The sequence below is a fragment of the Thalassophryne amazonica genome, chromosome 8 (genome assembly GCF_902500255.1).
Source record: "Thalassophryne amazonica chromosome 8, fThaAma1.1, whole genome shotgun sequence".
Taxonomy (NCBI): domain Eukaryota; kingdom Metazoa; phylum Chordata; class Actinopteri; order Batrachoidiformes; family Batrachoididae; genus Thalassophryne; species Thalassophryne amazonica.
The window spans coordinates 20409885-20435057 of NC_047110.1; the positions used below are offsets into that span (position 1 = coordinate 20409885).

The 25173-nt window shown below is 43.5% G+C and overlaps 1 protein-coding gene across 1 annotated transcript in view; it reads left to right on the forward strand.

The window, feature by feature from the left end:
- Positions 1-25173, forward strand: part of LOC117515332 (kinesin-like protein KIF21A) — a 249863-nt gene that overhangs the window by 113234 nt on the left and 111456 nt on the right. The window contains 5 exon segments of the mRNA XM_034175837.1: positions 10105-10287; positions 12359-12499; positions 13607-13738; positions 20258-20428; positions 21327-21442. Of these exon segments, the coding sequence (XP_034031728.1) occupies positions 10105-10287; positions 12359-12499; positions 13607-13738; positions 20258-20428; positions 21327-21442 (743 nt within the window).

The window sequence follows — 25173 nt, forward strand, 5'->3', positions numbered from 1 at the left end:
TTTGTCGGTAGCAGCCTACATGATAGACATGTCAGTCATGTGCCATTCCCCGATACCATACTTCTGCAATTTATCTAATAGTAAGGTATGGTCTGTGGTATCAACGGCTTTCTGTAAGTCAAAGAAAACTCCTACTGTGTACTGCTTATTCTCAATTGCATTTGTTATTTGTTCAACAAAGTCAGTTAAAGCCAGTGAGGTTGTTGTGTGGGCCGCTGAAGAGGAGGTACTGCTGGCCCACCACCACCAGAGGGCGCCCTGCCTGGAGTGCGGGCTCCAGGCACCAGAGGGCGCTGCCGCATCATGGGAGTAGCCTGGGTGACAGCTGTCACCCATCACCAGACACAGCTGTTCCACTCAGCACAGAGGTATATCAGGAGGACGGCGTCTCCACCTCAGTGCCGAGATATCGCCTAAGACTAAGGTAGTATTCTCTGCATTTATATATATTAACCAGCTAAACCTATTAAACCTTTCAGGACTGGTGACTACAGATAGCTTCACTGTTTTGGATAAGTACTCACCTTCCTGCTGTTCTTTGACAAGAGGTGGAGGCGGCTTCTCCCCTCTCCGTTACTGGGTGCGGTCATCCACGCCTGTGTGTTGTCGCTCTCTCCTGCCAGCAGTACCGGATCCGACGAGCGGAGGCAGTGGCCACCTGGGAATTCGGGACTTGGCGGTTCCAGTATTTCCAGGGTTCGGTGGCAGAGGAGATCTGGGTGGTTCCGGTTCGACTGAGACGGACGTCTCCTACCTTCGAGCCTGCCCACACGACACCAGCGGATTCGACCCCAAATTGTGTTTGTTATATTAATTGTGCCTGTTTCACAGAAGTAAATCTTGTTATTTACCTTCTCCATTGTCCGTTCATTGCGCCCCCTGTTGTGGGTCCGTGTTCCAACACTTTCACAACAGGATATCTCGGCCAGCGTCATGGACCCCGAGGGGCGTCAACCGGCTGTTGAACGGCCAATGGAAGACCAAGGCGCGGCGGAGGCTCCGGGAGGGGTACTCGGTGAGTTGCAGCGGATCCTCACCGCTTTCACCTCTCGGATCGATTTAATGACCGAGCAGTAAGTTCTCCTAAACCGCAGGGTGGAGGCTCTCGCCGCACAAGTGGAGGCGCGCCCTTCGGGCGCCGCTGCGGCTTTCCCTCCCGAGGACCCTGCGCGCGAAAGTGACGTTCCACTGGTCGTTCAACGGTCCCTTCCTCCGTCCCCAGAAGCATACATAAGCCCTCCAGAGCCGTACGGAGGCTGTGTGGAGACGTGCGCGGACTTTCTGATGCAGTGTTCGCTCGTCTTCGCACAGCGTCCCGTGATGTACGCGACTGATGCTAGCAAAGTAGCTTATGTGATAAATCTGCTTCGCGGGGAGGCACGCGCTTGGGCTACAGCGCTCTGGGAGCAGCACTCGCGGCTCCTTCATACTTACGATGGGTTTGTACGGGAGCTCAGAACGGTGTTCGATCATCCCAACAGAGGAGAGTCCGCTTCAACCGCACTACTGTCAATAAGACAGGGGCGTCGGAGCGCAGCTGCCTATGCAGTCGCCTTCCGCATCGCGGCGGCGAGATCCGGCTGGAATAGCACTGCCCTCCGCGCTGCCTTTGTAAACGGACTGTCACTGGTCCTAAAAGAGCACCTGGTGGCTAAGGACGAACCGCGGGCTTTAGATGGGCTCATCGATCTAGTCATACGACTCGACAACCGGTTAGAAGAACGCCGTCGGGAACGAGGCGAAGGGCGTGGCCAGGCACGCGTCGTCCCTCTCCCTTCCGGGTCCGATCGAGCTCCGCCCTCCCCACGCTCCTCTGTCCCTGCGCTCCGTGGGGTCACAGCTCCCCCTACTGACGAAGCTAGGGACACGAGTAGGGCAACATTTAGGGCACCAGATGCACAGAGGAGATGGACCCACGGAGCGTGTCTTGGTTGTGGTTCAATGGAGCACCATGTGAGAGACTGCCCTGAGCGGTCAAACGCCAACCGCCCGCCCCTAGAGACTGGGCCAGGGGTGGGCCAAAACATTCGCGTGGGACACACCCACATTGCTACACGACTCCCAGTCACGATCCTGTTTGAGGATTCAACCCTGAAGGCCCCAGCACTGGTGGACACGGGCTCTGAGGGGAATCTGCTTGACAGTAGATGGGCCAGGGAGATAGGGCTCCCTCTGGTGGCTCTTACCTCGCCTGTGCAGGTTCGGGCGCTAGATGGCTCCCTACTCCCACCAATCACACATAAGACACCTCCAGTAACTCTGGTGGTGTCAGGTAACCACCGGGAGGTGATCGAGTTCTTTGTGACTCAGGCCACCTCCCGTGTGGTTTTGGGGTTTCCATGGATGCTAAAGCACAATCCCCGGATCGATTGGCCGTCCGGGGTAGTGGTTCAGTGGAGCGAAACCTGCCATCGGGAGTGTCTAGGTTCCTCGGTTCCTCCCGGCTCCCAAGCTAAGGAGGAGGTCCGAGTCCCGCCCAATCTGAAGGCGGTGCCGGCGGAGTACCATGACCTCGCTGACGTGTTCAGCAAGGATCTGGCTCTCACGCTTCCTCCCCACCGCCCGTATGATTGTGCCATTGATTTGGTTCCAGGCAGTGAGTTTCCGTCCAGTACGCTGTACAACCTCTCACGGCCGGAGCGTGAATCAATGGAGACCTACATCCGGGACTCATTAGCTGCCGGGTTGATCCGGAATTCCACCTCTCCGATGGGTGCTGGTTTCTTTTTTGTGGGTTAAAAAGGATGGCGGGCTTCGTCCATGCATTGATTATAGGGGGTTGAACGAAATCACGGTTCGCAATCGATACCCGTTGCCCCTGTTGGATTCGGTGTTCACCCCCTTGCATGGAGCCAATATCTTCACCAAACTTGATCTTAGGAATGCGTATCATTTGGTTCGGATCCGGAAGGGAGACGAATGGAAGACGGCATTTAACACCCCGTTGGGCCATTTTGAGTACCTGGTCATGCCGTTCGGTCTCACTAATGCTCCCGCGACCTTCCAAGCGTTGGTAAACGATGTCCTGCGGGACTTCCTGCACCGGTTCGTCTTCGTGTATCTGGACGATATACTCATCTTTTCCCCGGATCCTGAGACTCATGTCCGGCATGTCCGTCAGGTTCTGCAGCGGTTGTTGGAGAACCGCCTGTTTGTGAAGGGCGAGAAGTGTGAGTTCCACCGCACTTCTTTGTCCTTCCTGGGGTTTATAATCGCCTCTAACTCCGTCGCCCCGGATCCGGCCAAGGTTGCGGCGGTGAGAGATTGGCCCCAACCTACAAGCCGTAGGAAGCTGCAACAGTTCCTCGGTTTTGCCAATTTCTACAGGAGGTTCATCAAGGGCTATAGTCAGGTAGTCAGCCCCCTGACAGCCCTGACCTCTCCAAAAGTTCCCTTCACCTGGTCGGATCGGTGCGAGGCCGCGTTCAAGGAGTTGAAACGGCGCTTCTCATCTGCACCAGTTCTGGTGCAGCCCGATCCTAGCCGCCAGTTAGTGGTTGAAGTGGATGCCTCGGACTCAGGGATAGGAGCGGTGCTCTCCCAGAGCGGGAAGACCGATAAGGTCCTTCACCCGTGTGCCTATTTTTCTCGCAGGTTGACCCCGCTGAACGGAACTATGACGTCGGCAATCGGGAACTCCTTGCTGTGAAAGAGGCCCTCGAAGAGTGGAGACATCTGTTGGAGGGAACAGCCGTGCCATTCACGGTTTTCACTGACCATCGGAACCTGGAGTATATCAGGACCGCCAAGCGGCTGAACCCCAGGCAAGCCCGCTGGTCACTGTTCTTTGGCCGTTTTGACTTCCGGATTACCTACCGTCCCGGGACCAAGAATCAGAGATCGGATGCATTGTCCCGGGTGCACGAAGATGAGGTCAAAACGGAACCGTCGGATCCCCCGGATCCCATCATCCCGGAGTCCGCTATCGTGGCCGCCCTCACCTGGGACGTGGAGAAGACCGTCCGGGAGGCCCTGACCCGTGTCCCGGACCCCGGAAACGGACCAAAGAACAGACTATACGTCCCACCAGAGGCTAGGGCTGCAGTCCTGGACTTCTGTCACGGTTCTAAGCTCTCCTGTCACCCAGGGGTGCGAAGGACCGTGGCAGTCGTCCGGCAACGCTTCTGGTGGGCATCCCTGGAAGCCGACGTCCGGGACTACGTCCAGGCCTGTACCACCTGCGCCAGGGGCAAGGCCGACCACAGGAAGACCTCAGGGCAGCTACAGCCACTGCCCGTGCCTCATCGCCCCTGGTCCCACATCGGCCTGGACTTCGTCACGGGTCTCCCGCCGTCCCAGGGAAACACCGTCATCTTCACGATAGTGGACCGTTTCTCCAAGGCGGCCCACTTCGTGGCCCTCCCGAAGCTCCCAACGGCCAGGAGACAGCGGACCTCCTGGTCCACCACGTCGTCCGTCTGCATGGCATACCATCAGACATCGTCTCCGATCGCGGTCCCCAGTTCACCTCACACGTCTGGAGGAGTTTCTGCCGGGAACTGGGGGGCCACGGTCAGCCTCTCGTCTGGGTACCACCCCCAGACCAACGGGCAGGCAGAGCGGGCGAATCAAGAACTGGAGCAGACACTTCGCTGTGTGACAGCCGCGCACCCGACGGCCTGGAGTACCCACCTGGCCTGGATCGAGTACGCCCACAACAGCCAAGTGTCATCAGCCACCGGCCTCTCCCCGTTGAGGTGTGCTTGGGGTATCAGCCCCCCTTGTTTCCAGTGGTTGAGGGAGAGGTCGGTGTGCCCTCGGTCCAGGCCCACCTACGGAAGTGCCGTCGGGTGTGGCGTGCCGCCCGCTCTGCCTTGTTGCAGGCCCGGACGAGGGCGAAGAAACATGCAGACCGGCGGCGAGCCCCGGCCCCCAAGTATCGTCCTGGGCAGGAGGTCTGGTTGTCCACCAAGGACATTCCTCTACAGGTCGACTCACCAAAACTCCAGGAACGGTACATCGGACCGTATAAGATCCTCAACGTCGTCAACCCCGCCGCAGTGAGGCTCCAGCTTCCGGCCTCACTGCGGATACATCCAGTTTTTCATGTTTCCCGGATCAAGCCTCTTCACACCTCACCCCTCTGCACCCCGGGTCCGGCGCCGCCTCCTGCCCGGATCATTGATGGGGCGCCAGCTTGGACTGTCCGCCGGCTCCTTGATGTCCGTCGGATGGGCCGGGGTTTTCAGTATCTGGTGGACTGGGAGGGGTACGGACCCGAGGAGCGCTCCTGGGTGAAGAAGGGCTTCATCCTGGACCCGGCCCTCCTGGCCGACTTCTACCGTCGCCATCCGGACAAGCCCGGTCGTGCGCCAGGAGGCGCCCGTTGAGGGGGGGGTCCTGTTGTGTGGGCCGCTGAAGAGGAGGTACTGCTGGCCCACCACCACCAGAGGGCGCCCTGCCTGGAGTGCGGGCTCCAGGCACCAGAGGGCGCTGCCGCATCATGGGAGTAGCCTGGGTGACAGCTGTCACCCATCACCAGACACAGCTGTTCCACTCAGCACAGAGGTATATCAGGAGGACGGCGTCTCCACCTCAGTGCCGAGATATCGCCTAAGACTAAGGTAGTATTCTCTGCATTTATATATATTAACCAGCTAAACCTATTAAACCTTTTCAGGACTGGTGACTACAGATAGCTTCACTGTTTTGGATAAGTACTCACCTTCCTGCTGTTCTTTGACAAGAGGTGGAGGCGGCTTCTCCCCTCTCCGTTACTGGGTGCGGTCATCCACGCCTGTGTGTTGTCGCTCTCTCCTGCCAGCAGTACCGGATCCGACGAGCGGAGGCAGTGGCCACCTGGGAATTCGGGACTTGGCGGTTCCAGTATTTCCAGGGTTCGGTGGCAGAGGAGATCTGGGTGGTTCCGGTTCGACTGAGACGGACGTCTCCTACCTTCGAGCCTGCCCACACGACACCAGCGGATTCAACCCCAAATTGTGTTTGTTATATTAATTGTGCCTGTTTCACAGAAGTAAATCTTGTTATTTACCTTCTCCATTGTCCGTTCATTGCGCCCCCTGTTGTGGGTCCGTGTTCCAACACTTTCACAACAGAGGTAGTTAGATTATTTCTGAATCCATATTGCTGTTCACTGAGTATATGATGTTTAGCTATAAAATCATTTAGCCTCTTTGCAAATACCTTTTACAGAATTTTTGAAAATTGTGGTAACAGTGAGATTGGCCTGTAGTTTGAAAAGACACGTTTGTCACCAAATTTTAACAGCGGAATCACTTTAGCTATTTTCATTTTAGAAGGAAATTAATGACAAATTACAAATATAAGTTAAATGTTTAACGATACATTCAATCTTCTTTATCAACATGTTAAAATTATAAATGTCAGTTGACTTTTTACCTTTTAATTTATGAACTATGTCAATTATTTCTTGTTTATCTGTTTCTTTAATAAACATTGAATTTATTGTTTTATTGTTATCCAAGGAACACATTTTAGGAGCTACAATTGAATTAGCTAAATTTTTTACCCACATTAATGAAATAATCATTAAAGTGGTCAACTACAGGTTTAGTTTCCTTAATGATTATCTGTAGTTGCTTAAAAATAAGCTGGATTGTCTTTAACAACTTTTTTATTTTTGATGATTTAATTTAAAAGCTTCCAAGTGCCTTTAATATTAGTTTTATTTTTTCTAATAAATCACTATAGTATTGCTTCTTATAAAATCTCTTTACTTTCAGCATCCTTAGTTGTAAATTGTATAAATTTCTTATACAATAGGTTTTTCTTTTTACATGCATTCTGTAGCCCCTTTGTGATCCATGCATTATCTACATTTCATTTGTAACCAACTTCAGGCACAAATGGACAGTGTTTATCATATAAACTGGAAATAGAGATAAATTACTCATATGATTTGTCTATGTCATCAATATATGTCATACCAGTTTTGAATCAGGTCCGTTCTAAGATTTTCAGTCGTTGCATCTGCTATTTTCCTTATTAAATTACTAGTTTCACGATGATCATTTTTATTGATTGATGAATTAAAGGCAGCAAAAACCGGCAAATGATCATTGACATCGCTATGCTTGCATGTTATTTGTATGTCAAAAGTACCATAAGATTTTACATGCTGATTGAGGTCCTGTCAGGATTCACATGACTTAATATATGTCCGAATATTAGGATTTGATGCATACTTTTAAACAGTTTGTGTCAACCATCATACATCTAACACTGTCACCTTAGATGGAGAACATCTGTTTGTGCTACTGACTGTCTGAAATCAGTCTGATTCTATTTGGTCCAGAGGACTACATGTATGATGAGGATTGCAGTGGTAGATTGTGGTAAACAAATGCTCCTTTACCGTTCTGCCATCATCTGGGAAAAAAAGAAGAAAATTACACACAGTAGTTTAGGTAAAGACTTGCAATTTTAATGTCTTGCTTGATGATGATGACAATTATATAGTAGATTTTTAGTACCAAATTGCTTTAGCTTTTACAGTTACAAATAATTAAAAGCAATGTGAATTAATTAAGCACACTGCAAAACAATAAAACCTATTATAACAAAACTTAAAATGTATGTTCCTAAAATATATTGCACTGTGCTATAAATAACACTTGCTTCATGTTATTTGTAGCTTTCATGTTGTTCAAGTGGGGTAACGGGCTTCATATAATCCTACATGTTCAGACTGCTTTCATATTCTTTTCTCAGTATTGAGTTTCTGATTCATACTCAAGTGTATCTGCATCATACGCAAAAAACTAAAATCCCAGTTTCAATACTTGCTGTATGGATTTTTGGTCCATGTCACCCACTATATGCCCACTGTATGCCTTTTACCTCCCTCACTACTCCGGTTGTCTTGGTGGCAAAACTCCAGCTATATGGCATTCATGAGAGAAGGTTGACCTGATTAGAAATGATGTGCTCACACCTTTTTAGGTTGCTTTTAAAGATAATTCTTTAATGTATGCTTATATTAAGCCACGTTGCCCCAATAGCTGCTGGCCTACTTCACTGGCTCACATTCTCTGACAGCTGTTGGTTTGGCCCTGTTCTGTGTCAGACCCTTTTCCTTCCCTCTGTGGATTTACTCAATCTCATCTAGATATAGACTCACACTCCCAGCTGCATCACGAGAACTCTGTGGATCTTACTGTGTATTTTCTGTACTTAGACTGTTCATCTTTTTTGGACACTGGGAAAGATGAAGCATTTTGGTTTGCTCTGTTATACTGACTGTATTCTTTATTGTAAAATACATGCCCCCACCTCCAAACATTTAAGAATATGTTGTAGCTGTGGATTTTTCTTTTTCTGAAAGAGACAAGAGTATCTAAAAAAAAAATAAATAAAAAAAAAAACTTGTGTAGCTTCTCTTCCAAGTTATATGTTTAGCTTCCAGGTCTCAAGCAATAATGTGTTCCCTCTTTGCCAAGGCATGTTAGAAGGCAATCTGGTAAATGTAAGACATTAATAACTGCACAACAAAGCTGCATGAATGAAGAAAGATTTACGAACAAAATGAATGGAACCACTTCTGTCAAAGCAAATTATACAATTACAAATGTACAGGCGGTGTCTGGGCCCCTTTCTATCCTGTTATCATGTCTAAACAGTGTTCATTCGGACCCTCTTGCTTACTGTAATGTGGTGTAACCTCGTGACCTGTTGTGTATTTGTCATTTTTACACAGTAAAGGCATCATACGTAAAGAGACGGGATCTTCATAAAGGGGCACAGCTCATAACACACCACTGTTAGCATGCCATCATGCTACACTTGCATTTTGTGTTGATTGTTTTGCTATACTTACCTACATATACTGATGTTTACATTATCAGCATGAACCTGGATATGAGCAGGACACGTATAGAATTAATGGAGCCGGTGAGTGAGCGAGGTCATGAAATTTTCATAAGTAACTCTTAACTACTTCATATTGAGCTCTGAAATTTTGGGTTCTGATAGATACAGATAAGGAGGTGTGAACCTTCTATTCTGGGCCATGGTGGCATCTTTTAACATGCACAGTGACTGTAACCTAAAATAAAGACAAACCGGTCTTTCAGTTTCCTTGTGCCTTTTTGCTGGTCATCGGGTCCTGGTGGCTACTAAAGCCACTGTTTCTCATTTGCATAATTGTCACAACTTGCAAATATACCAATGTTTACATGCTAACATGAGTTCAGTGTGGTAACATGATGGTACTATTCTGATTATATATACAAATGAAACAAGTTGAAGAAATTAAAATGTCTTAGATTAAAATACATGTAAAATCAAATATAGTGATATAATTTAAACATACATTTGTCTTTTAGAAATCATAATGTTCACTATGCAACAAAGCCTAAGTCTCTGAACACATTAGCTCACCCCTACCCCCCCACCCCCTTTGTGCGACGATAACTGGAGTCCATGTGATGCAGTTTTTCTTGGCATTTGTAGCAGGTATCGTGGATTCATAATGTTAGGTTGTTAATTCGTGATTACTTGGGTAATAAGCCAGTCATAATTTTTAATGCCCACGCCAAAGCAAAACAGTTATCCCCAAAAATATGATTTAATAAATACCTGAACTCAGATTAGCCCGTTAGTGGAATTTGACAATGTTCAACTTTCATGCCCAGGTCCTACACTCTTCCACACTCCACCTGTTTACTGATATTGGGCTATAGATGCCCACACACAGACAGACAGACATGGCATTTATATATATGTATACACACAGTGAGGAAAATAAGTATTTGAACACCCTGCGATTTTGCAAGTTCTCCCACTTAGAAATCATGGAGGGGTCTGAAATTTTCATATCTCTCTCTCTCTCTCTCTCTCTCTCTCTCTCTCTCTCTCTCTCTGTCTGTGTGTATATATATAAAACTTGACAACAAAAATGGAATTTCAAAATATGTTCATTTAGTAATCTTAATATTAAATGTGCAGGAAATGTTCAGCTGAATGCTAAAGTACAATTCAGAAAGTATGACTTGGCCAAATTTTCCTGACGTAAGTCACTGTGAAGTCTGAGAATTATTCTGTCAAATATGCCAAAGGGCTGATGTTGAGACTGGCTTTACATTGGCTGCAGTATTAAACTTCCTAATGACCATTTCATCCCAGACAGGGTCAGGGAAGACGTATACCATGGGGACAGGTTTTGATGTCAACATCGCTGATGAAGAGCTGGGTATCATCCCCCGTGCAGTTCACCACCTCTTCAAAGGGATTGAGGAGCGCCGGCAGGCTGCCCAGGAGCAAGGACGCCCTGTACCTGAGTTTAAGATTAATGCCCAGTTCCTTGAGGTACTGTTCCCCATTACTGCTGAATTTGTCTTCATAAATCTATTTTATTTGCTTATTGAGGACAAGCAGTCCTGATACAATGTCACAGCATCTTTTTATTTTCATCAGAGGGAGGACAGGCATTCACAGAAGTGTAAATGCCTTTCCCAGGCTTGTTGACATCATCACTGACAATTACAGTGCATCAGCTGTCAGCAGGAGTTTAAGGGAAGTGTGTGTTGTCAGTCTGAGAGGAGAAGGATAAACAGGAATGATGAGGCGACGTTTGTGGTGAACCATCAGAATGAGTGTTCAAATGCCCTTGGTTGACATGGAATTGGAGATGCTGAAATGGATGAATTAAGTGTAAAATTCGGATGTGTGAAAGTCTTATGAGCGAGATTTCTATTTTAGGTCCTCACCAACTATTATTTGGTGCTTTTATATCTTTATTTTAAAATGTTCCATTTATAATTCACCAGAATAAAAGAGTGAAGTGATCTTTTGAAATGACCCAGGACAACCCTAAGGTAAACTAAAAAGTCTTTTACATAGTATAAATGAAAATGTCAGTATTTTTTTCAGAGGTTCAGCATTTACAGTCTGTATAAATGTCAGGAATTGAATTCCATCCTCTTGATATAACATTACTGGACAGTATTTTGGACTGAATAAATAGCAAGATTGCCAAACAGTTATGTTAAAGTGGTAATGATATTGTGCCTGTATTTCATTTTTACAGTACTTGCTGTTTTCCAATTCAAGGTTTATATGTTTATCTCCCACATCCATAAGGCCAGAAAGGGGATATCGAATTGTACTATCAGCCTCACTTTCTTGTGGCAGTGAACTTGAACAAAATTAACCTAATTTTAATCGGATATACTAGATTTCTTAACTTTGTGCCGTTTCTTCTGAATAATTCTCCATCCTGTCAAAGGAAATGGGTTTGAGCTCTTACCGGCTGATGAGCAGTTTCTCTAGCTCTTAGAATGTTATGTATAGTCATAAAATCCATGTCATAAACTACTATAAATATTCAGTGTGTTTAGAATCTTTAGCATAAGAAATTTCTTCTAAGAGTACTTAGTCATTGTCTCACAATGGGGGAGAAAAATTGCAGAAACATTTGCAGTCTTTGCTCAAACACAAATGTCTTCAAATGCCTATTTGACTTGGCCTTGATGATATGAGATGGTGAACACGGCCGACTGGAAACTGCAGTTCAGCACGGGAGGAGCGAGTCTTCGCCTTGGCTCTGGCTTTACTGCCTGTTTTGCCTCTTCCCCTCATGATTTTGTTCTAATCATTCGCTGTCAAAGCAGAGAGAAAACAATAAAAGAGGAATGAGCCAGAGAGACTGATGACATGAGTTATCTATTCACAGGAGCCCCACTTTTCCCTCCATTCGCAGTCTTATAGGGAGAAATGATCAACAGTTATGATAAATCTGACTTCAGAAGTCGAATCTCTGTATCTGAATTGACCTAAGCACAAGTTTTCACGTCTTAAATGTAAATAACGGCTGAGAATCAACAGTGATTACAAGCACAGAGCATGCATTTTCCATTGACAGCTGTAGCACTTCAACCTTCCAAGATGGGCGGCTCAGCGCTCCAGGTCGCGTGACCAAAATTCCTGTCTATTATGGGATGTCTATGAAGCAGGCAAACTAACACTGCCTCCTGCTGGACAGAAGCAGGAATGGCAAAATGTGATTATTCCAATGCACAAAAATACATACCTTACAAGTCAGAATCAGGTGCTCAAAATTAATTATATCTGTTTTGTTTTTTGTTGTTGTTTGTTTATTTGTTTTAATCATTTTAGCTTTGCAAAGGTTACTATATGACCCATTCAGAAACACTTCCATTATAACTTTTACTCTTACGTTTATATCATGATATATACCGTTACCGTGAAGGGATTCAATTTATATTGTGACATGAATTTTAAGTCATATCGCCCAGCCCTACCAGCTGGGTATAATTTTAAAAGATCGAAGTTATTTGGAAATGCTCTAAAGCCTTTAGATTAGCCTTCACCTTCCGTGAGTGATACTAACAAGGCTGATGGATTTTTGCCCCTGAAGCTGTATAATGAGGAAGTTCTGGACCTGTTTGACTCCGCACGAGACATGAAGCAGAAATCTCACATAAAGATCCATGAAGACGCCAATGGAGGAATCTACACGGTGGGGGTGACCACAAGGACTGTGTCCTCTGAAGCAGAGGTGAAGGAAGATTTGTTGTCAAGTGTCATTTTCAGTAGTATTGCCTGTCTGTTAGTATTACAGTATTTAGTATTGTAAAGAGTATGGCTGATTCTTAAAAACACAGATCATTGGACATGTGTGAATCACATTCTGCTTTGAAATTTTAAAAACATTGTAAGCAGTCTACTGGGAACACATTCATGCATTCACTGTTTGACTGGCCACTTCATTAGGAATACTTAAACCATACTTGAAAGCAACTATCAGCTAGTCATGTGGCCGAAACCTGGTGCCATTAGTCATGTAGACTTGGTGAAGATTCCCCGCTGAAATTCAAACCAAGCATCAGAAGTGGGAACAAAAATGATCTGCGTGACTTTGAATGTGGTATGTTGTGTCAGAGAGACCGGTTTAAGTGTTCCAGGAAATGCTGATCTACAGGGATTTTAATACACAGCTGTTCCTAGTCTACAGAGGATTATCTGAAAAAGAACAAGCATCTAGTGCGCTGTGGGGTTTTTGGATGAAATTACCCTGTTGATAGTAAAGATCAGATAAAAATGTTGTGATTGGTTTGAGCTGAAAGAAAGGTAACAGTAGCTGAAATGTCCACTGGTTGCAATGAAGTAAGGTATGCAGAACAGCATCTCTGAACATAGAACATATGAAATCCTGACATAGGTGGGCTGCAGCAGCAGAAGACCACATTAGGGATTAGGCACAGGCGCAACAAAACAGGACAATTAAAGACTGGAAAAACACTGGCTTTGGGAGGGTCAGGGTTTGTCGTAAATGAAACCATAGATGTATCGACAATTCAGGCTCCTTTTGGTGGTGTAATGGTGTCAAAACTGAGTGATGTCAAAATGATCCAAAATCTCTGCAGAATGATTCTAATATCTCGCAGGATTTATGCCGTAAATATTTAATGCAGTTGTAAAGGCAAAAGGTAAGTTCCAACACTTGTAGGGTTGTTCCTAATGAAGTGACCAAGGGGTTACTCGTGAATTTTAATTCTTTCGATGAAATTACTGTACAGAGCTCATTGTATGTTTCTCAGTTGTAAAGTTGTCTAACCTAACTTTGTGAGTTTTTTTTTAAATTCTGTCTTGTTTCCACATTCAGATGATGCAGTGCCTAAAGCTGGGCGCTCTGTCTCGCACCACGGCCAGCACACAGATGAATGTACAGAGCTCTCGGTCCCACGCCATCTTCACCATCCACCTATGCCAAGTCCGCGTCTGTGCCCCCGACAATGTTCGTACCTAAAAACACTGACTAAGGTCCTCAAACATCACTGCTGCACAAATTGTGTATTTAGTGCTACTTCCTGTGTCACATATAGCTGATTGAAAGGAAACTGTATTGATAGTTATCTGCTGTACCGTTTTATGAGCCAGCAAATTTATGTGCAAATTGTCAACATATTTTCACGTTTAAATTGTTTTCTTTAAGTGTGCCCTGGTATCTCTGATCTACATTTATCACTATTTTTTTATCTGAGCGAAAATAGAAGAAACTGTGATTGAAACATGATTTTATCTTATTTTAATTGTGGTAAGTTTTCCCTTTACTGTATTCCTTTGTGCACTGGATGTTTTGTTTTCTAAACATTTGTAATTTATGTTTGCCTACATAGTGGAAAAATAATCAGATGAAAGAGTAGATTGGCATAACAAAATTTAAGGAACTTGGGAACCATAATTATGGATATTTGTGGTACGTGGCTGAAATCTTATCGGGGAAGTCTGATTTTTCACTTTGGACAAAAACAAGTTTAAAGGACATGTTGCACAGTTTTTCACGCCCCAGTTAGCAAGGCAACATAAAAGTACTCATGAATGTAAGTCTGTCCGCACACATGTGCTAATAATTAGTGGTCCCTAATGTATTTTATTCCTCTCACTCTGAGTGTTAGCAGGTGTGTTTCTGGAAAACGTCTCACTCTGCAACTCTCGGCATTTTTCAGCACGTGACACACATTTTAGAATGAGCAGAAACATCCCGATGACTGACAGAGGGAAACGAACATGCTACATCCGAAAACGAAACTTCTGAGCTTTTGTTTCAAAGTGATGGCTCGGATTTACAGACAGGAGACAACATACTTCACCCCGAAACTCTTAACTTGTTCACATGTATATAAGTAGAAGGGCGCATGCTCATGCAGCGACCGGCAGCAAGATAGTGTCTCGTCAGTTTGTATGAGTTTATTTTAAGTGTTATGGTACTAGGTGCGGCATTTTTTTTCTGTCACGATTGCTAACATATGGTTCTGTGAGTTTTACTGGTTTCCCTGAGTGTACCTGTGGGAATATGGAGATAATAGCGTTGATTCTGCTGTGGATGGCGTCTTGCTCCACGGTGTGCCTCAGGTCGCTTCCTCCTGGGTTGTCGGCACCACGGATCCAGTACAGCTGGGAGTTTCTTCTTCAATGGAGGGATTCATCTTCTGCCGACCCTCCCTTGGATTTGTTTTTGCCGGGTGTTGATCCAGCAGTTTATGGAAAAAGCCGGCTGAATTCCTTTGCGTGGAAAACCAGGAAGCGGGGGGAAAGGGGCGGGGCATGTCAGAGACTTCAGAGACAGAGCCTAAACCGTATCCCATTGCCCTCTATGATGTTAATAAATGCACAGTCACTCAGAAATAAGGTGGACGAGTTGCAAGCACACGTCAGATTTCAACATGAATACAGAGATGCATGCCTTCTGTCTATTACGGAATCTTGGCTTACAGACCGTGATGTGGATGCGGATCTGGATATAGACGGTTTTGGAGTGCCTTTCCGCCTCGACCGGGATGCTGGGGTTACTGGCAAATCACTGGGAGGGGGTGTGTGCCTTTACGTGAATGAGCGCTGGTGCAAAAATGTTCTTGTCAGAGATAGTTGCTGTACAAAGGACGTTGAGTTGCTGGCTGTCTCCCTTCGCCCCCATTACCTGCCCCGGAAATTCCCACAAATATTTGTCATGGTGGTATATGTCCACCCCAGAGCAAATGTGGATAAAGCATCCGAGGCTATATTGAATGAGACTCAAAAGCTGCAGTCTAAATGTCCTGATGCGCCCATTTTTGTCCTTGGTGATTTTAATAAATGCTGTCTTAAACAAGTGTTGAGGAATTTTTACCAGTATGTGACATGTTCAACCAGACATAACAAAATACTGGACATGTGCTATGGCTCAGTGAAAGGAACATGTAGATCTCTCTCTCTTCCCCCGTTGGGCGGGGCTGATCATAACTGCGTGCAGCTCATCCCGGTGTATTGCACCATGTTGAGGAGAGGCAGTGTCCTGACCAGGCAGATAAAGCAATGGACAGAGGACTCTGTTGTGCGTCTGCAAGGTTGCTATGATTGCACGGACTGGGAAATATTTAAGGAGTCGTCTACTGATATTGATGAACTGACTGATGTTGTCAGCAGTTATGTTACTTTTTGTGAAGATTTTGTGATTCCCAAAGACGGTTAAAATCTACCCAAAAGCTAAACCTTGGGTCTCAAGAGCACTGAAAGTCCTATTCAACAAAAGAAAAAAGGCATTCCGTGAGGGAGATCTCCCAGAGTTAAACAGATTAAAAAGGGAGATCAAATGTGAAATTAGGAGAGCAAAATACAACTACACAGCCAGGATTGAGAAACAATTTACCCAAAATAAGTTAGGCTCTGCTTGGGATGGCCTAATACCATTCTAGGGAAAAATAGTAAAAAATCTAAAGTCATCCTGGCTGGGGCTAAATCAGACAAACAACTCTCCCAGGATTTTAATCAGTTTTATAGTAGATTTGATACACTAAATTTTAGTGAATTATTTAAACTAAAAAATGATTTGCGCTGTCCTGGTTCTCCACCTTTTGATGAACGTTCCTTGATCAGCTTCTTTAAACGTACTAAAGTTAAAAAAAAAAGTCCAGGACCCGATAATATTTGTGGTCGTTTGCTGTCTTGTGCGGAGCAACTAGGCCCTATTTTCTTTTATATTTTTAAACTGTCGCTTGCTCAACAAAAGGTTCCAAAGAATTGGAAACAGAGCATAGTAATACCTGTGGCTAAAAACAAGCATCCCAAAGTTTTAAATTACTTTAGACCGGTAGCCCTAACATCTCTTGTTATGAAGGCATTTGAAAGACTTATGAAACATGAATTGCTTTCACATGTAGAGTCATTACTACATCCCTTCCAGTTTGCCTATAGGGCTGGCTGTGGAGTGGAGGATGCTACTGCCACACTTTTAAATCTTGTTTTTAAACACCTTGAGTGCAACAAAGCACATGCCAAACTTTTATTTCTTGACTTTTCATCTGCTTTTAATACTATCCAACCTCACATTTTAATTGACAAACTTCTGAATAATTTTTCTGTAGATTTTAATATTACTGGTTGGATTTTAGATTTATTAACAGACCGATCACAGAGAGTCAGAGTAAATGGGTGCATGTCAAACACCCTTTTGTCCTCAACAGGATCTCCTCAGGGCTGTGTCCTTTCGCCACTTCTGTACATATTGTACACTGATTGTCAAAGTAATCATGAGAATAATCATGGCCCGGTGGTGGAAGATTTTGTAAAGTGGTGTGATAAGTCATATTTACAATTAAACGTGGCTACAACAAAAGATATGTCTGTGGACTTCTGACGACAGCTCACACCAGCTCAGGCTACCTTCATTAAGGGCCAGCAGGTGGAGTGTGTGGAAACTTATAAGTATCTGGGGACTATAATTGATCACAAGCTAAACTTTAATGTTAATACTGACATGTTGTGTAAAAAGGGTCAACAATATTTGTTCTGTCTTCATAAATTGTCTTATTTTCAAGTGGATAAGACTATTATGATTCTTTTTTACAAATCTTGTATTGAGTCTGTTTTAACCTTTTCTATGTTGTGCTGGTATGGGAATCTCAGTCTTAAGGCTAAAAATTCACTGCTTAAAATAGTGAAGGCCTGTGGAAAGGTACTGGGAGTACCACAGAGTACGTTGTCTGACCTATACCACAGACAAGTAAAGAGGAAAGCATTGAGTATATTGTCGAACTCTGCTCACCCTCTTTTTAGTGATTTTCAATATTTACCTTCTGGCTCACGGCTCAGGTTTCCCTCTGTGAAGGGTAACAGATGTAAGTTCTCTTTTGTTCCTGCAGCCATTGCTGCTCTGAACGCAGGCCAAGGAAGGAGTTAAAACTGGAATCATTTTAATGGACTGTATTTTAATGTTGGGACTGTAATTGTTTGTGATGCTGCACCATGGTAATGGTACTGGTGTGTGTTCTGTGTGTCATGTGCTTTTGATGTATTCTCAGGCTGCAGAACTGGTTGCCCCATGGGGGACACAAATAAAGTGAAAGTGAAGTGAAAGTGAAGTATTCACACCATTTGCTCAATACTTTATTGATGCACCTTTTGCAGCAATTACAGCCTTAAGTCTCCTTGAATATGATGCCACAAGCTTGGTGCACCCATCTTTGGGCAGTTTTGTCCATTCCTCTTTGCAGCATCTCTCACCCTCCATCAGGTTGGATGGGGAGCGTCGGTGCATTTTCAGATCTCTCCAGAGATGTTCATTCGGATTCAGGTCTGGACTCTGGCTGGGACACTCAAGGACATTCACAGAGTTGTCCTGAAGTCCTTTGATATCTGGGCTGTGTGCTTAGGGTCATTGTCCTGCTGAAAGATGAACTGTCACACCAGTCTAAGGTCAAGAGTGCTCTGGGGCAAGTTTTCATTCAGGATGTCTCTGTACTTTGTTGCATTCATCTTTCCCTCATTCCTGACTAGTCTCCCAGTTCCTGCCACTGAAAAACATCCCCACAGCATGATGCTGCCACCACCATGCTTCACTGTAGGGATGATGCTTGGTTTCCTCCAAACATGATGCCTGGCATTCACACCAAAGAGTTCAATCTTTGTCTTGTCAGATCAGAGAATTTTGTTTCTCATGGACTGAGAGTCCTTCAGGTGCCCTTTGGGAAACAAGTGGGCTGCCATGTGGCTTTTACTAAGGAGGGACTTCTGTCTAGCTATGATTGCTGCAGAGATGGTTGTCCTTCTGGAAGGTTCTCCTCTCTCCACAGAGGAATGCTGGAGCTCTGACAGAGTGACCATTGGGTTCTTGGTCACCTCCCTGACTAAGGCCCTTCTCACCCGATCGCTCAGTTTCGAGGGGCAACCAGCTCTAGGAAGAAATGTTTCTGCACCCTTCCCCAGATTTGTGCTTCGAGACAATCCTGTCTCGGAGGTCTACAGATTCCTTTGACTTCATGCTTCATGCAACTCTGACATGCACTGTCAACTGTGGGACCTTATATGTAGACAGGTGTGTGCCTTTCCAAATCATGTCCAATCAACTGAATTTACCCCAGGTGGACTCCAGTTAAAATGTAGAAACATCTCAAGGATGATCAGTGGAAATGGGATGGACGTGAGCTAAATTTTGAGCTTCATGGCAAACACTGTGAATACTTATGTACACGTGATTTCTTGGGTGTTTTTTTAGTTTTAATGAATAAAAAAAACCATTTTTTTCACATTGTCATTATGGGGTATTTTGTGTTGCATTTTGAGGGGAAAAAAAGAATTTCATCCATTTTGAAATAAGGGTGTAACATAACAAAATGTGGAAAAAGCGATGTGCTGTGAATACTTTCCGGATGTGCTGTACTTTATATAGCTGTTTATCCGACTGTCTTAGTTTACTCAGTATTTTTGTCCAGAGTGAAATGTTGAACCCCAAAACATGTAAAATAGGGGTTAGGATGGAAAAACCAGGAGCTCCCATGAGCGAAGCAGCAGAATTACATTTCCCATATGGATGGTGTCTGAAGCCCCATTCCTAATTTCTGAGATATGCATCCGAGAAGGTCACTGTTCATAACCTTAACACACTGTGAAGACCACCACTGCCCATTGTTATGACATAATGTGCCGGCCTTGTATCATGTGATCTGTGAAAGACAACTGTAGCATGACTGTAGGCACTGCAGCACGCTCAGAATTTTTAACACCGCAACTGTGGCATTTCACATAAAATCTCCCAGTCATGTAATGGCTTGCACAACAACACTGGTTCCACAGAAATGCTAAGTATTACCAGAGGATGACAGAGGTTGTAATGTAAAGAAGTCATTTTTTGAACATCTTGAAAATTTAGCCATAGATAAAACAAGATATCAGAATAATAATAAGGCTATATCCCAATTCACCACAGATATCTGCAAGGTTGTCCAAGTTAAGGACAAGGTTTACAACCCTGAGCTGTTGGGATGTACAGGATGGGCCAATAAAATGTTACCACTTTTTGATCGTACACAAGTTTTTGAAATGAGAACTTATTCAAAAATTTTATTTACAGACTTGTAACAGAAGCATCAAATTAACATTCGATACCAAAGGTTTCCCACTTTCTTTTGTTTTCCTCACAGTTCAATAATTGATGACATGTTCAATCCACGCTCCTCTTCTTTGGATTACAGCTGCAACACGCACATTGAAGTTTGTAATGACATTGCCACACATCTCATGAGGGATTCTCTGAATTGCTTTTTCATTTTCAGGAATATCAATTCCTGAAAATGAAAAAGAAATCTTTATTTTGGAAATTGTATGAATTAAAAAAGTGGTAACATGGCCCACCCTGTATATCTGTGCAGGTGAGAAGGGACTCAATTCTGTAGAACCCAACCCATCTAAAGGATAATCATTGGTTAATTGAAATGTAGATAACAGATTTGTAAACTGACAAGCAGTGAATAAGTGTTTGATGTCTCTCAATATCACGTAGCAAGAAAATGACAACGGCAACAGAGTTTCCAATGGTAACTCAGAGATGGACGAGTACGAGACGCTGACTGCTAAATTTCACTTTGTGGACCTGGCTGGCTCTGAAAGGCTGAAGAGAACCGGAGCAACAGGTGACCGAGCCAAAGAGGGCATCTCCATCAACTGTGGACTGGTGAGCTCCTCCCCCCTCTGCCTCCCTCAGCAACATTAGTGGTCACTGTCTGAAGGGGGGGCAGAAGCATTGCTTTCTCACAGAGGGGCTGCCACCTAGTGGATGCATTTCTCAACATTTCATTGTTTTAAGCTCTTTCATCATAATTCTTACTCTTACCTCGTCATACATTACTACACTCTGCAGTATTGGTCTTTAATTTGGGTGTTCTACACTGTCTCTCGTGTTCATCTTTTCGGCTTATAAAGCAAACATTGGCTTTGCTGTTACAGTAAATTCAAAGGGGACAGTGTGTTGGCATTATGAAATTTAGGCTGTCAAATCCAAGCTTTGTGCAATTAATGATGATATTCACTGAATGTTCTGCAATATATGATCGTTTTTGTATGATAAAAGACTTGATGTTAATTTCACTATTTATTAAGTCATCATTTCAGTAGTTGAAACGAGTCACTTAGTACAAACAAGGTGGTCAGAAATACTTTAGAATTCACCTGTGTCCAGTCTATACTTCTATAGGTCTGTGGTATAGCTACTACTATAAAATGGTTGTGTAGGCAGCAGGAAAAGAACAGAACAAGAAAAATCTACAACACACTGTAAGTGCTGATCACTGTGGGATTAAAGGACAGAGTACAACTTTACTCAATTAAAAAAAAATAAAAACCTCCTTATAGCGGCATCATTTGGTGGGCTGAACTCTAGTGCCCCTCAGAGGACTATAGGTGAAATGTAGATATTGAATTATAATGGCAGTCCATTATTGAAATGTGTACTCCAGGCTTACTTTAATTTACTACACATGGTCATTCTTTGCATTTAAATTCTGTGACTGAGTTTCAGTCAAAGTAAACAGTTTGAACCCTGTTCTTCTTTGCCTCCCTCTGTGTCACTGAAGCTTGCACTGGGGAATGTAATCAGTGCTTTGGGTGACCGGAGCAAGCGGGCCTCCCATGTACCTTACAGAGACTCCAAACTCACACGACTCCTGCAGGACTCTTTAGGAGGGAACAGGTTGGTTAATTTGATGTTTGTGTCATTTTGATACTCATTAAGACAGATATTTTAATGTTGGAAGGCCGGGCTACAGCTGATTTGAACCAAACTGCACATTTTTCTTGGTAAAGTGACCGAGTGAGGTCATTTACAACCCCAGGCATATATGTATGTTCACCATTCCTCGAGTTCAAGTGGGAAAAGGTTTCCTACCATGAATTTGTCAATATGTGTCCTGCATGTGCTCATAGAATTTTGCAAGGGTCGGCTGATCCGTGTGGCAACTATAATCCAAACTTGTGCGGGGTCACTTATGACCCCAGGGAGATCTGAGATTTTCGACATTGTAGCTTCAGATGGTATTGTATTTTGCCAATATTTTGCCATTATATTTCACTGTTTTGCAGGGAAGCATGGCCAACAGACCTAGAAAGCAAGATTTACAGCTGCACAAGCATTGAAAATGATTCTTGATGCCCAGAGTGAGGTTGAAAATTGCTCCATTGTCTTGCTCACTGATTGAATTAATTAACCTTTTACAGGCATTTACTAGATATGCAGGATACAAATTAAATAAATAAAAAACATAAATCATGTCTTTCAATTACTCACTTCCAGTCCAGATACGAGAGAAATTCTGCTTTAAATGGGACTTATGATGGCCCTTCCTTATTTTAAAAACTATTTCTATGCAACCCAGATTAAACCCTTGATAAATATCTGCACCCCACCATATAAAACTAGGTGGAAAGATATTGAACTTTCTCATATGGAAACTCCCCCAGTACATGCAGCGATAGCTCAAAAAAATCTTGGAGGACTTCTAGATACTCTGCAAAGCTCATTTAAAACCTGAACCATAATAAATATAAAGACAAATATAAACTGGATTATAAAATACAAATAATTTAATGGTGTGCCTTTAACCCTGGTTTTAAACCTAACAAGATGGATCATCAATTAAAATCATGGATCAAAAAAAGGAATGAAACCTTCTTCTCCTTAAGCGAAAAAGTCCCATTTAGAGACTTCAAATACCTGAAATGAAAATATGGTCTTGAGAAAAGTGATTTTTACAGATATCTTCAGATTCACAACTATTTTGATATAATTGTGATATAAGAAACAAAACAAATCTAGAAGATCCGATATTGAGGTTATTTATAGATGCTTATCAAAATGCTTCAGACACGCGAGTTATTTCCAAAATCTATAAAGGTCTTATGACTAAGAAACAACACACAACAGAGTACATTAAAGGGAAATGAGAGAAAGAGGGGAAATCTCTCAATATCAAATGAAGAATGATCAGGTATGTGGAATTCTATAGAGGCTTTGCATGCAGCATCACAGGTCACACTCAGGGCGGTACTACCCACAGCTGCAGGTCAAGTTTAGCCGGTCACAATACACTTGGCTTTGAAAACAAGCCAATTCAACTCCTCTTTCCTCTGCTGCTTTGCTGTTTTTTTTTCTGCTATTACACCATGGCTAGGGTTAGAAATAGCAACTTTTGGGGGAAAAAAAAAAGTGCCACTAAAACATTGCTCCTTTCATTAAGGAAGCCACGGGACCACAAAAAAATGACCTGGATTTTTCTCCACAAACACACAGCAGTGTACACTACATTCAGTAAAGTTGATGATGAACAATATCACAAAGGGTAGGGTTAGAAATACTGAAATAAAAATAAATGCACCACAAAAACATTACTCGTTTTGCTACAGAAACCGTGATGGGACCACTAAAACAAGAGGGAGACTCCACTTGTTTTTTCTCCACAAACACCCAGCAGCGTACACTACATTCAATAAAGTTAATAAAGAATATTTTCACTAAATACTATTATTAATATGCAAGTCTGCAATCCTCAGTTAACTTAAGTCCTGAGTGTACTTATACAACCCCTGGCAAAAATTATGGAATCACCGGCCTCGGAGGATGTTCATTCAGTTGTTTAATTTTGTAGAAAAAAAGCAGATCACAGACATGACACAAAACTAAAGTCATTTCAGATGGCAACTTTCTGGCTTTAAGAAACACTATAAGAAATCAGGAAAAAAATTGTGGCAGTCAGTAACGGTTACTTTTTTAGACCAAGCAGAGGGAAAAAAATAGGGAATCACTCAATTCTGAGGAAAAAATTATGGAATCATGAAAAACAAAGAACGCTCCAACACATCACTAGTATTTTGTTGCACCACCTCTGGCTTTTATAACAGCTTGCAGTCTGAGGCATGGACTTAATGAGTGACAAACAGTACTCTTCATCAATCTGGCTCCAACTTTCTCTGATTGCTGTTGCCAGATCAGCTTTGCAGGTTGGAGCCTTGTCATGGACCATTTTCTTCAACTTCCACCAAACATTTTCAATTAGATTAAGATCCGGACTATTTGCAGGCCATGACATTGACCCTATGTGTCTTTTTGCAAGGAATATTTTCACAGTTTTTGCTCTATGGCAAGATGCATTATCATCTTGAAAAATGATTTCATCATCCCCAAACATCCTTTCAGTTGATGGGATAAAAAGTGTCCAAAATATCAACGTAAACTTGTGCATTTATTGATGATGTAATGACAGCCATCTCCCCAGTGCCTTTACCTGACATGCAGCCCCATATTATCAATGACTGTGGAAATTTACATGTTCTCTTCAGGCAGTCATCTTTATAAATCTCATTGGAACGGCACCAAACAAAAGTTCCAGCATCATCACCTTGCCCAATGCAGATTCGACATTCATCACTGAATATGACTTTCATCCAGTCATTCACAGTCCACGATTGCTTTTCCTTAGCCCATTGTAACCTTGTTTTTTTCTGTTTAAGTGTTAATGATGGCTTTCGTTTAGCTTTTCTGTATGTAAATCCCATTTCCTTTAGGCGGTTTCTTACAGTTCGGTCACAGACGTTGACTCCAGTTTCCTCCCATTCGTTCCTTATTTGTTTTGTTGTGCATTTTTGATTTTTGAGACACATTGCTTTAAGTTTTCTGTCTTGACGCTTTGATGTCTTACTTGGTCTACCAGTATGTTTGCCTTTAACAACCTTCCCATGTTGTTTGTATTTGGTCCAGAGTTTAGACACAGCTGACTGAACAACCAACATCTTTTGCAACATTGTGTGATGATTACCCTCTTTTAAGAGTTTGATAATCCTCTCCTTTGTTTCAATTGACATCTCATGTTGGAGCCATGATTCATGTCAGTCCACTTGGTGCAACAGCTCTCCAAGGTGTAATCACTCCTTTTTAGATGCAGACTAACAAGCAGATCTGATTTGATGCAGGTGTTAGTTTTGGGGATGAAAATTTACAGGGTGATTCCATAATTTATTCCTCAGAATTGAGTGAGTCCATATTTTTTCCCTCTAAGTCTAAAAAAGTAACTGTTACTGACTGCCACATTTTTTTTTTTTCTTGATTTCTTATAGTGTTTCTTAAAGCCAGAAAGTTGCCATTTGAAATGACTTTAGTTTGTGTCATGTCTGTGATCTGCTTTTTTCCTACAAAATTAAACAACTGAATGAACTTCCTCCGAGGCCGGTGATTCCATAATTTTTGCCAGGGGTTGTACATGCGGTGATAATGTCGCTTCAGGTCCAGTCAACTGCTGTGTATGAGCACCCAAAACAGCAATTTTCCTTGTACCACAGTAATTCAGCGCCAGAAAGATGCCTGGTATGTCCGCTTATCCCACTATCAGTTCAGAGATGATGAGTTTATCTCTGAACTTGTCCAAAACTTTG